The sequence below is a fragment of the Aythya ferina genome (assembly GCF_964211825.1).
Source record: "Aythya ferina genome assembly, chromosome: 1".
Classification (NCBI taxonomy): Eukaryota; Metazoa; Chordata; class Aves; order Anseriformes; family Anatidae; genus Aythya; species Aythya ferina.
In genome coordinates, this window is record NC_140296.1 from 93164352 (window position 1) to 93178182 (window position 13831).

Below are 13831 nucleotides of genomic sequence, written 5' to 3' on the forward strand. Positions count from 1 at the left end.
GCTGAAATAAGTCCGCCATGCCCTTGCCCTACTTCTAAAGCCCACTCTATTTCCAAAGAAAGATACTTTTAAACATAAATAATGAAGTTCAAAAGCAGCTTTCTTGGTATGAACAATCCTTATGAATGGCATCCATTCTAAACAACAATAAGATTTATATTTGGAAATCAACTGCTTGCAGTAGCAGGTTCTTTTACTTTATAAACACTGTGTTTTGAATGAAAGGACTGATTTTTGTACCCTTAATACTATGCATTGGAAAGACAAGGATTAAGTCCATATTTCTGAAACATTTAGAGCAATATACTCAGTCTCCACACTGTTTCTGATGCATTTTTATACATGTGCCTCTTGCCTGTATTTGGACTTATTCTCACCTCTCTTTCCCTCTTCTCCCTCCATCAAAGACCATCCATCATTTTTTATTTAATAATAGGAGTACACCAGGAAAAGTTCTTCTCTCAAGTCAGAGACCTCCTGACTTACCTGGCAGATAGCAAAGATGACACTCCTTTCAAAGATCATGCGATCACTTAATAGGAAGTTAACATTTCAAGCAGAGTTAATTACATTAGCTTACCAGGGATTTGCGAGCTATTGCTTGCACAACAGCACTGAAGACTTTCTGGGGCAGACGGAGGAGAGTGGTCCCACTGTCTACTATCGCTTTATCAGCATTATACTAGGGAAGGAGAAAAAAGAGATAAATTACACACTGTAGTTAATGTAATGAAGATTAAACTGTTTCATAGTGATTACAAGGCTGTTCCTTTTTGGTAGCTGTCTTCATAAAACTGTACGTCACACTTTTCAGCAGCTCTCTTGAGCTGATAGCTTGAATTCAAATGAAGCTTGAGAGCAAAAACAACGTAATGACAGCCTAGACACAAGAGTGAACTTATCTGCACTAGTCAAAAAAATTATTCCATCTCACCACAGCTGTTGCAAGTGGCCAAAGTGTCCTAGAAAGAAGTATAGCACAGCCTCTCAGAGATGTACACTAATCCACTTTACCTCTCATATGTATTGGGCACAAAGCACTCTCATGTTTAGTTCAGGCACAGGGTAAGCACACTGATGTGGCTTACATACATGTCCATGCCCTGAATTTTGGTCTCAGCTATAATGAAAACAACTCACTCTAATTTAAACATAATACAGCAGCTTGTTTTTAATAACTAGTGTTTCTACCTTGAGAATAGTCAGGGAGCATAAGTCCTCATTACATGTCAGGTTTGGTTCTAACTCAAGAGTACATCTTGTCTCTTAACTTCAGACAACCATGAAAACACAGGCAAAAGCAACTACAAAGAAACTGGAAAATTTCAATCCTGCTGCTCCAAAGTCTGCACAAAGTCCCTCAGTATAAAATTCTCTTCATTATAAAAACCCGAGTCCTCAGGCTGATGAAAAAACCTCTGATGAAATATCAGAGGTTTGATATTTAATCAAACTTCAGATACACTAAAATCAACGAATAAATATTTTAAGAGCTACATATTGATTTATGGACCCTTAAAAAACTTAATTAATTAAGTTAATTGTAAAAAGAAAAGGCAAGCAGCAGTGGCAGGTATTCGCATTAACTACTTTTGTTACGAGGTTAGGCAGCAGCATCAATATAACCAAACAATTATATGTTTATGGCATAATCAAAAGACAAGAGCAAACAGACAGCATAAACTTTTAGGAAGAGGTCAAAGAGAAAGTGAATTCTAGATACATTGGTTTAGATATTATCAAGTCACAGGCACTATCTTCAGTGCAGTGATAAAAATAAAACCCCACATAAACTGACTGACTTTCTTTTTGAAAGAAGAGGTGCTATAGGCTGCCAAGCAGCACTGAACGAAAAGCAAACAGGAAAAGCACTGATATGCACCACCTGCCGTTTATCCCACACTCAGAAACATTTCTGACGAGGGGAGAAAAATATTATGGCATTGTGGAATTCATTTTAACATATTTACAATACAAATATGCAATCGCCAAGATCACCACCTCAGGAAAAAAAAAAAGTGGGTAGATGCACAGCCTAAAAGGGCCAACCACTAACATAAAAAAGCATGCAGAATTCCTGCCTTATAGATTTCCATGCTGTGTACAATGTACTTTCTGTGTGCAGTAACTTCTCGCCTTCTCAGTCTTGCTGGTTAATATTTAACAGAGCACCCTAGGCAGTGTGCACCAGTGGCAGCTTTGTGCTTCCTCGGCCCTGCTCTGCCAGGGTCCTGGCCAAAGCTGCAGGGTTATTCTGGCCCTATCCCCAGATCTGAAGTGCAGGGGACTGTTTTTTCCTTGCCAGGAAAGGAGTAGTCTCTGGTGACTGTTACAAAAATGTTCCATTTCCTAGAAAACAATTAGGAGAAGACAGGGCACATAGTTCATCACTCCACAAAAAGAATTATGCATCCTTGGCAAGCCCTTAACTAGCTAACTTTTCATCATACTAGCCTTAATTTACTACTCTTCCCCTAAACTTCTGCTGGGAAATATCCTTAAATCAAGAAAGGAATGATGCTTTTTGTACCAGTGATGTGCATACTATGCTAATACATCCAAGGTGAAAGCAAACCATAGCTTAGAAAGAGTAACAATAAGAGGAAATTTTCATAACACTGCTACATTTTTAAGTGAGTTGTTTTTTGGAAACAGCATGTATTAAACCATCAGCACAAGGACTCCTCTTCAAAATATATTGATTGTTTTTTAAGGTAGGAAAGAAAAGCAAACGTATTTATGTTAGAAACCCAGCAGTTCTGCATTCCTAACAATATAATAGAGAGAAATTTAAATAGGCCTTGGTCTGCTTATTAAGTTGAAGGTGATATGATCAATTTTAAATATTTTATATAGAAATATGAATTCCATATTTTATATGGAAATATATTTATCCCTATGTAAGTTTTTTATCATTAATTTCACATAATTTGTAAGAACTATTAAAACTTTAGAATGATCATATTCCACTTATTTCCAGCTAAGAGAACAAGCACAAGACAAAATTAAGATGTCTTAGGAAAACAGGGCATGAAAATTATAGAACACAAATAGCAACAAGCAACAGCAAGAAACAAAGGAAACACACACATATACATATCCAGAAAAACAAAACGGCTTTGGAGCAAAAATTCCACCAATATAGTCTTATCAAAATGATTCAGTGACTACAAAACATTATTCCTAATATGAACATGAAACATATACATGAGGAAAAATAACTGGTAAGGCTGAAGTGAGCAAGATATGGGTTTGGGGTTCTATGACCATGGGACCTTGTTTGAGGATCACTGTCCGCTTGGGAGGGACACTAGTGGAGAAAAGACAGTTTCGCTAGTAGGATAGCTAACCTTGTTAGGACGGCTTTAAGCTAAGAAGGAGGGAGAGGGTAACCAGTAGCCCCATGAAAGAATGAGTGATGCACAGGGCTGCTGAACAATGGGCATGGAGTGATATAATCAGAAGGGATCACAAAATCGATGATAGGGGGCTTCAGAGGGGTCACCTCCAGCACTTACAGGCTAACAAGGAAAACGCCTACAAGACAGCATTATGGAGAAACCTCCAAATATTTTCTAGGAACTAAACATGCTGCAGTGTCCCCTTTTAAGTGCATACGCATGCAGTATGGGCAATAAAAAAAAAACGAGTAAGAGAGGTGCACGTGTCTGCAGGGCAAAGAATTCATGGCATCACTGAGACATGGTGGGATGGTTCCCATGACTGGAGTGTTGGAATGAAAGGATACAGGCTCTTTAGGAAGGACAGGCAGGGGAGACAAGGGGGCATCAATTGCTCTCTATGCCATTGAGCAGCTGGAGTGCATGGAGCTCTGCCTGGGTCAGGATTAAAGGGAGGGCAGGGACAGGGGACATTATAGTGGGGGTCTACTACAGGGCACCTGACCAGGAAGAACAAGTGGATGAGGCCCTCTACAGACAGATAGGATCAGTCTCACATTCATACGCCCTGGTCTTCATGGGGGACTTCAACCACCCCGATATCTGTTGATTGCAAATACCTCTCTGCAGTCCAGTTCCAGGTTCTGTCCTCCAACCTCCAGCTTGAGAATTTCAACCTGATAATACCACTCCTCTTTGATAGGTGTGTACCATATATCACCCCTGTAGAGACTTGGTTCAATGCCACCTAGAACCTGAGGGAAAAGAGAAAAGAATTCACACACTTTAAAATCCTGGATGTTTAGTTCTGGGGCAAGTACAGGTAAAAAGAGAAACGTTTCATTGTGATAGCACATCAAAATCTTAATTTAGCACAATTTCTGTGGATTTTGCTAACAAATTCTTTACCAATCATAGAACAGTTTGAAACAACTAGAAATTAAGATGTTGCTTCAGTAAACCACCATTCCAATGCTGGGCCAAATTTCCAGGGCCTTCTAACAAACTCACACGGATTTTCTTAAGAAAGCTCTAGTATTTCAAATCAAAAACTTATCTTTGGTGGTTTAACGTAGGCAATGTATAAAACCAGGACAGAACTGAAAACTTGTACATTATAAATCCGCTTTATCAGATCAAAAAAGCCTTAATGCTGCTTATCAACATTTCATTTTTTGTATGAACGGACGAAATAGAATGTGACCATTGTGTTGTGGCTACCACTATTAGCTTCTATCAGGACTTTCATTGAAGCTGTCTGGGAGCATACCAGACCATCAGACTTTGAATTGAACTAACATAAGAAAGTTCTCTCTTGGGCTTCATCTATCTCAAATGATAAATGTAAATCCCATTTACAGTAGTATGTGAATTTACAGCAAAATAACTATTCGTGATTAATTCCTTTGCTGATATGTTTATTTCAGCATAATTCATGAAGAGTTATTCCAAATAATGATTTCACATAAATAATAGCCAATTCTTGGAACCACTAAAATGGGTGGAAAGACTTCCCTGATTAATAACAAGGGAAAGATCTGGTCCTCAATTTTTTCCTTTGCTCTGTTGTCTAAAAAAAAGACAAAGAGCCTTGATTCCTCTCCCCCTTTTCACATCATATAAAAAAGTACTACAGCATTTTGATAAATCTGAACAAGCTTAGTAGTTAAGTAAGGGAAACACAATAGGTAAGGAAGTGCACCATTAAATTTATTTTTTCTTTATTGAAATGAGGATCCAAATGCCGAAGTTTACTCAAACTTGAGAGAGAAAAAAAGAATGGGGAATGAAAACAAATAGATACTTTTAATTTTGCTTAAATGCTTAACTTTGCCTTAAAAGAATGTAAAACATTTCATATATTTAACTACTAAATTTGGAAGAAATAAGATAGTCATAGAAAAGAGGGAGAGAGTTTAACAAAGATACATCTTCCCTCTCAGATTGACAGATACCCACAAGACTACCTCCGTTGGTACCGCTTCCGGAAACAGGCAGTCCAGCACCACACATCTGCAAAGAGAAAATGTTGGGGATCTTTGCCTGCCTCACAAGAGAATCAAAGAACGTCTCCACAGAACTTGAAGGCTTGAAGGTGAAGAGAAAAAAAAGATATATTAATGATTGCAAAAGTATTCATTATAAAGTTTCCATGTAGAAATGAGCAAGTCATTCAAATAGGACTACTTTTAGCAAGTAAATTGAATTTCTGACAACCAAATGATGAAAATCCTATATAAGTCATTAAAAAAACAACACCTGTCATTTCCCTTCTGTTGTTCTTAAAAGCATTTTTACTCTTGACCATTGTCACAGAGATCCCTAAAGCATGAAAGTATTTTTGAACTGCAGTTTTCAAATTCAGATACTAGTTTTAGTTTTCAGGCAGAAACTCTCAACGATATTTTCTGCTTGCAAGACTCTTTGGGTTATTAGAAGAGACAAATATGACACGCCCTTCCCACCTCCCATGCTTAGTTTTTAAACACAGTTTAATTCTAAAGAACTTTGAATTCAATGCCCTCATTTCCTCTTCTTTCTTTTAAAGAACTTTCTGTCTAAGTTCAACTGATTACTGACTAACAGGTCATTTCCTACACTGTATACCATGCCTACCTTTGCATCTATTGGAGTATTGCAATTTCACTGTAATTCAGATTTCTGTGTGAGTACATCTGATGAGAGGCAGGGCCACTGGTTAATTCGCAAGGTGCCAAGTGCTCTTACTGCACAAAGCATAAAGCAGCCTCTGAAGCTAACATTTAAGTCTTTGGAAGAAGGGAAAAATAAATACCCTGAATGCACTATTTGCCCAAAGCAGAGTCTAAGAAGCAGCTCCTCCCTGTCTGTCTGTTGACAGCGCATGACAGCAGCTAAGGCAGAAGTCAATACAATGATCACACAGCTCTTGAATAAAGCTTTTTAATTCCAGAGTGCAGACAGTATTGAATCATTTATTCTAAATAGATACATCTCAGTTTGTGAATTTTTCAGACAGTTCTGTGTAGGCTGGAAGCTATGACTATGTAGCATTACAATCACATTTTCAGTTTTAGGTTGTAAACTTACCAATTTCAGTCTATAAATTTTAGGTTCAAATTTAAACTTCTACCTGAATTTCTTACCTCCATAAGAATAGAATGTGTTTGGTTTATGCTCATAAAAACAAGGTAGCTAATATTTGTTCTGAAATTACCCACATTTGCCCTCCATCTCAACCTTTACTTAACGAATGGAGAATGCCTTAGAACAAACTGCCAAGGGCTTTGCAAGTTCATCAGTCCATTGACAAGTCTTGAAGGACATTATTAGAGCCCTAATAAATGCTTCCCACACACATACTAGAAGCCTTGTAACCTTTACTCTTGCACTTTGGTACTACAAGCTCAGTAAAAGCTTATTCATTACAGATGAGCTAAAATTGGAGCCTTTACCACCAAAAAAGACTAAATCCTCATATGGGACTGTGGTACCATCACAAACCAATTTGTTCTCTCTGGAATTTAACAAATGCAAAAGATCCTCAGGAATGAGTGGTTGGAAGGGAGGAACTTTGTGCTGACAGATCACCTACCCTCTTTACTTTAATATTTAGATTTCTATTTATCATCATTGCAAATGATAAAAGCAGGAGAAAGGATCATTTACCTTGGCTAAGGTGCCATAGGCAAGACCAAGAATCCCATGCCATTGAACCCCTGGTAAGAAGAAATTCTCTGATTCAAAAATGGTTGCAATATTGATGGTGTAGCTGCCATCAATTCCTTTGGGGATAGTAATGACATCTGTACCCAGCACTCCAGTCCAGCTTCCTTGACTGTACTTAACTGTGACATCGATCCCTTGAGATTTGTATGTACTTGACCTTCAAAAGGAAAAGATACACTTATGCATGTGCTGTTTATTTACAATGCAAGACAACAAAATACCACCCAATATTATTTTTTCCCAGAGAGGAAAAATAGTGAAGTCTGCAAAGTTGATCACATATCCTTACAGAACAGGGTCATATTGTAAAAGCAGTACCATGTGATAATAATAATAATAAAAACCCTTGAGCTCCTGTTTTTATCCTGAAGCCATCAATGACTCAATTTTTCACAATGTGATTTTTTGTTTTTGTTTTTAATCTAAGATATTACACCATCCAGTGCAATGTGTCCCTGACTCGGACTAATCTGTCACAATAGAAGCAATACTCTTTAACTAGGGATGGAACATATTAAGTGGTGCTAGGAAATAAAAAGCTTCTGAATTCTAATCTAATACTGAAATGCCAAGTTAACTGAATAGCTATAGACTACTACCTCATTAATAGTATTAAAATTCTATTTTGGGTAAAATAGAATATTACGGTGAGCAACAGCAGTAAGACACAGGTTGTCTAAATCTGCAGTCTGGCCTGCCTATAAAGAAGTAAGCAGATTTGGATATAACTAACAAATGATTCACTAACTTATAGGAGGAAAGGAAGGAGTTCCTTCTAGACAAAGATAGCTAAAGCAAAGGAGCAAAGAAAAAGAATCCTGTTTAGAAGGCTTAACAAAAGTATTATAGAAAACACCATGAGATTTTTCATTTTAAAATTCTATAGTAAAAACATAGCCATCACCTTCCATCTGCGTCACTACCATAGTCCTAGATCCCCTACAATCTATTTTGGTCCCATTCCTTGGCATGCAGTTTCTCCTTCTAGAGACACAAATGACCATGCTTGCTTCATCTGAACAGACTTTTAGCTTGACACACTTTTTAAAAGTAATTTTAAAAGAAGTACATGTGTGTAACACAATAGAAAGGTGATTTATCAGGTGCGGACAGCTTTATCCACCCAGCTTTAATCTAGCAGCTGCTCTGACAGAAGCAGCTGTGAAGCTGTTAGGTCTGTGGCTGGAGCACAGGAGATGGGAGCTCGCTGACAAGAGCCGACTCGGAGCCAGCTCATCCATGGATAGCTTCACAGCCACCCCTACCTGAGCTAGCCAGAAGAAAGCTGGTTTGATTTTGCCTGCTTTGGGGAACACTCTCCAGATGGCTACACAGACAACTCCCAACCTGTTTGAACACAGATCTCATCTTGTGGAGCAACTTGACCGTATGGACCATGCAAGTGATTCTCTTCCTATCTAAGGGAGAGGGGAGAAGGAGTAAGAGGCCAGGCTCTAAACCCGACTAGTTCTTGATACTCCCAATGCCTAAGCCTTCAAGGGTCTTCAGGACCCAGTGGCTTGTAACATCCAAGACAGCAGAAATAAATCAGGCAATAGGCCATGTTGATTATAGATCAAAATGCACAAACGTGCCTGAGATTCTGGTACTTACTGCCTGTATCCAGTCACTGCTACTACGGTTTTAACTTTATATGTAATTTTGCATTTCTGTGACATTTAGACAAAGGAACGTCTCTGCTCAGTCATGGTCTTCAGAGCACCACTGTGATACCAGAAGTATCTTTTATAAATCGAAACAGAGTCCAAACAACTAGTGACATAAAAGAAACCAGAGGGACCAGGAAAAGGAAGGGAAAATACAGTGCTGTTCATGTAGAAAAGTGTATGGCTGTGCAACTGAAGAGGAATCATCTAAAACTGGAGAGAAAGGTGAGTACCAGGAGAACATCTGCAAATACAGACTGTACATATGACCAGCAACAGTAGGAGCACATAAGTCTTCTTCCCTCAGGTAGGAGGCAAGAAGAATCCCTCATGGATTGCACTCTGGAACAGGATACAGAAAGACTGGGATCATGTATTGCTGATGAACTTTTCTGTGGAAAGGCAGGACAAGTCACCTCCTCTGTGCCTCCCTACCTGTAGAAATGGGTATGAGTATGGGTATCATTTCACTTATAAAGCAATGTCATATTGGACACATATTGACACAAATGTCATATTGGAGGGGAGGTCTTATTATTTACATCAAGGAGCAAAATTCCTACTGTCCTAGGAAGGGATCTTATGCAGTCCTTGTGGCAGTAATTATATTCTGTTCTGCAAAAACATTTCCTGTTCCATCTTACTGACTGTAATCAGCCCATGTTTTTCCATCTCACTGCTCCAAAAGAAGGAAACGTCTTTAGAGGTCAAAATGAGAGAATTGTTTTAATTCAGAGGTAGAGTGCTTTGAGACAAACACACGGCATAAGAAATTCCAAACAAACCATTTTGGCTATGATACAAATATAAAAATTCAACTCTTCCAGTAGGACAGAGTGTACCTTTGCCAGAGGAAAGGATAAAGGTCTAATAGATGATAGTTCTGTGGTACCACCACTTCCTTCTCCCTCTCCTTAGCAGTTACCGTCTTCTCTCCATAGCACCAAACAGAAGAATGGTTCTCAGACCTTGAATAGCTCTCCAGCCTTATCTCAGAAAACTAGCAAGGAGTTCATTTCCTCATGCAGAATTGCTCATTTCCAGTCTATATCACTGGACAAAACATAGCCAAAATATTATTTCTCATGTCATTCTATATTTGAAGGATGCTTGACAAGGCAAAAGCAAAACCACTAGGCAGAAAGCCCTGCTTAACACCGACCTCACCAGACATGCAACTCCTTCATTCCATGCTCTTCCATTGCCAGTCTGCAATAAACCAGGACTTCATGTTTTCTTGTTTACCCATTCACTTTTTCCTAAGCACCCAATCAACATCTCTACAGAAAGCAATGGGAAAGAAGGGATGGAAAGAAGCAAAGGACCAAAAAATCTGAACAGAAATTTTGATCCCCTCTCTAGTGATAGATGGCACAAAACAAGTGATTCAGGGCCAATGACTTTAAGGCAAAGCAAAAGTGAAAACCCAACAACCAACCTAACTGTCTAAAGAATATTTCACAACCTAAATTACTGTTTTTTAACCAACAAGTCCCATTTAATTTGCAGGGGTTCTGGAACAAGTTTATAATTTACCCCAAACCATAAAACTTACAGTGCACACGACCAAACACACAGGATCATCCTGCAAAGCAGAAGCTTTGTGTTGCTAAATGGTATGTACTTAATTGTATTATATCAGTTTATTGCTCATAATTTTCTTACCCGCCTACCTCATCAAATGATCATCTCTCTAGTAGTTTGCTCTTGAAACTTTATACTGTGAGGCAGCAATACTCACACTGAAATAAGACTGGATATTATTATAGATACTACTGCTGAATACTGACAGCCTGAGTATGTCACTCTTTCACATAACACGCCAACACTGATTTAGTTTCAAGTGTGAAAATCCTTTTATAAATTTAAGTAGCTCTTTTATCATAAGTAGCACATTCAACAAAACCTACTTATTATTTTGAACAGCATGAGAAACAAATACTGTGACTGCTTTTTTCAGTTTAGGAGGACAAATCAGGCTGTTGCCCAAAATCTTACATAACTTGGTAACTTATAAAACATGATCATCACAGCAGACTCAGAAATTTTCACAGCAGAATTTTGTAAGAGCCACTCAAAAACCAGTCATGAAAGAGTTCATGAAAATAGCTCTATTTATTTTGTACATAAAATGCCAGATAATTGAATAATGCAATTATATGATATAAAAATGTGACACATAACGTGATTTAATAAATTACTTCCAAAACTGCTCAGGGAGGGTTGTCCTGAAAAATACACATGCCATGTTCTTAGAGACTCTAAAACAAAGACAACAACTTTTCTACACACCCTCCCAATTTCAGTCCAAAAATAATAACACACTTAACTTTATATTTTGATAATTTGAAAGATATTGGCAATCAGGAAATTCAGACCAATCACTGTATTCCTCCAACACAATATTAATATTCTAATAAGCACACATCTAACTCAGTCCCACAAGATTTATTAACTTAACAAATTACTAACCCTTCACTCCCCTTGTCTTCAATTTGCAGTTTATGACTTTGATATGGAAGCACTTCATAATGATAAAAGGAAAAACTGCAGGACTAATTACCAGACAAGAGGTGATGTCTTTATTTAATTTTAAAGTGTCCCAGATATCATGGAACAAAAGTACACATAGACTATTTGTTTCACTTACACACAGGTAAAGGTCACTCTTGGGTCATTTTTCAGATCTGGCTGATGTGATAACAAGGCCCCTGCCTACCATCTGTACAAAATCGTGACTACAGAGAAAAGACTGTCCTAAGGCCAGTCTCAAGAAGAGAAAGAAGCAGGGCCCAAGGCCCTATAGGTCCATTGGCTTCACATCAGCTCAGGAAGAGACACAGAAACAACCTCCTGCAATCCATTCCTAAGCACATGAAGGACAAAAAGGTACAAAGGGACACTCAGTGAGCAATTTCACAGACATATCATGGCACTCTAAGACACTACATTAAGGAGCATAGCTGGCATTCCACACCTGGAATACTGTGGCCAGCCATGGGAACCCAGTTCAACGGGGACAGAGAGAAATAGGAGAGGAACTGGCAGAGGGCTACCAAATAGGCCAGGGACCTCAAACACAGGAGGAGAGCTTGCAGGGACTGGGCCTGTTTTGTAAATGAGGCTAAAAGGAGAAGTCATAGCAGCTTACACTGACTTGAAAGACAGCTACTAAAATGACACAGACAACCTTCTTTGTCAAGCGATCATACAAGGGGTATTACCCCTTGAGTAACATTTTTTGAGGTTCAGTTTGGATATTAGGTAGTAATTTGCACTCCTGGAGAGTGTGGCCCACCACTGAAACACACTGCCCAGAGTTCATGGATTCTCCACCCTCAGAGGCTTACAGGACTTGGCTGGACTCAGCCATGGCTGATCCAATCTAATGACAGCCCAGCATCAGGGGCATTATGTACTAGGTGACCTACAGAATTTTCTTTCAAAGAGCATTTAAACGTCTCACCGATTCAATAGGGCCAAGATGCCCCCCAGATGATAGTTATGCTTAAACTTTGAAATGAAAAAATCACGATGTAGCCAGGTTCAAGCATGCTAATACCTGCACTTTATTCTGAACATATTCCCATTCTCCATCAATCCAAACCAAACCAGGAACTGCTATTGCAATTGCTCTCTTCTATTATTGCTTCAGTTTGAATCATTTGATAAAGCACCCTTAACTCTCCAGGGACTAATTTTCAAGGTTTCATTATTAATTTTGTACCAAAGTTCTGAAAACACAATGTACACAGAGAACACTGGTAAGAGGCTGTAACCTTCAAGTGATTTCACAGTCTTTCTCAACACAGAGCATCTGTTGTTGTTGCTGTTTGTAACAGTGTGTGGTTCTTATAAGAGGCCTTGCCCTTCCAAAGTAACGTCACTGAAGAGAAAAGGGAGAAGGAAACACTTGTGCTTTTAATTCCTGACAAGTAAGTTTCCTTATAATTGTAGCCACTACCTATGGAAGGGGACCGCTGACAAGCAAAATTCTGCACTAGTGCAGAAATAGCTCTCAGGTGCAAATTCTGGACTTTTCAGACCTATGTGAAGTATCTCCATTAACAGCTGAATATGTGACAGGAGGTTAGGCTTTTGTACTAGGCAGCATGGAAATACTGACTTTGACTCCATTATCAGTGCATCTTATCGGAAGAAAACAATACCCCATGTTAAAATACATGAAGAGGTAATGTTCTCCTGCCTCCCTGTCCTCTAAGTAATTTGAACCATATTCTTCAGCTAAAGATAGACACTGTTTTGTAGAAATTTACCTGAAGTAATTTAAACTAGAGACAGGCAGAAGGGAAGGAAGAAAAGAGGAAAAGTGATTCAGACTAAGCTGTGCTTGGCTATGACTAATGTCAGCTCTTGCTAAACAGCAAATTTTGTGCATAACAGGCACCAAAATCTCCAAGTTGTATGTTATAAACAACCCAATTCAGCACAGGGTCTGTTCCAATCACTGGCTGACTGAGGTCCTTATCCAAACTAAATAACAAATTAGTTTTTGACTAATCAAGTTTTGTGTCAAATGAAATGTCAAGCAGCAGATAGGACTACTGTTTTTTATTTTATTTTTTTAAGAAAAGGGAAATAAATTTACATTTCTAATTCCTTCCAAGACTATTTGGATAAGAATTTGGTGAAGTTGGTGTGATTTTAGAAATGATTTTTACCCTGTGATCTTCTTCCTTTTTCCCCAGCTCTAATCAGTATTGGGTCCAGATCTCAGTCTTGCTGTTATCAGTGAAGACCGTTTGTGGTGTCAGTCTGGACTCTGCATCAAGGAGAACCAACCTTCTGGTTCAGGCAGCAAACACCCCAGTGTCATGGGATGTCAGAGAAGCCCCACAAACTTCCTGATCATCCTCTATGGCATGGAGCAGTCAGAATCTAAAAGACATCCTATCCCACCGAGGCGTGCAGAACAGGTACTTACAGCTCTGTATTGAAGTAGGAGGTGACATCAGGATCAGGCACACCTGCTACAGCAAAATTACTGCTTCCAGTGTCAACCAGAATATTTAACTGCCGAAACAGAAGAAAGGA

The 13831-nt window shown here is 38.7% G+C and overlaps 1 protein-coding gene across 1 annotated transcript in view; it reads right to left on the reverse strand.

Moving 5' to 3' along the window:
• The window catches only part of BACE2 (beta-secretase 2), a gene marked incomplete at its 5' end in the record, with an annotated part of 47097 nt that overhangs the window by 11897 nt on the left and 21369 nt on the right, over positions 1-13831 (reverse strand). The window contains 5 exon segments of the mRNA XM_084511627.1: positions 581-682; positions 4022-4156; positions 5361-5489; positions 7050-7266; positions 13722-13810. Coding sequence (XP_084367753.1) covers positions 581-682; positions 4022-4156; positions 5361-5489; positions 7050-7266; positions 13722-13810 — 672 coding nt within the window.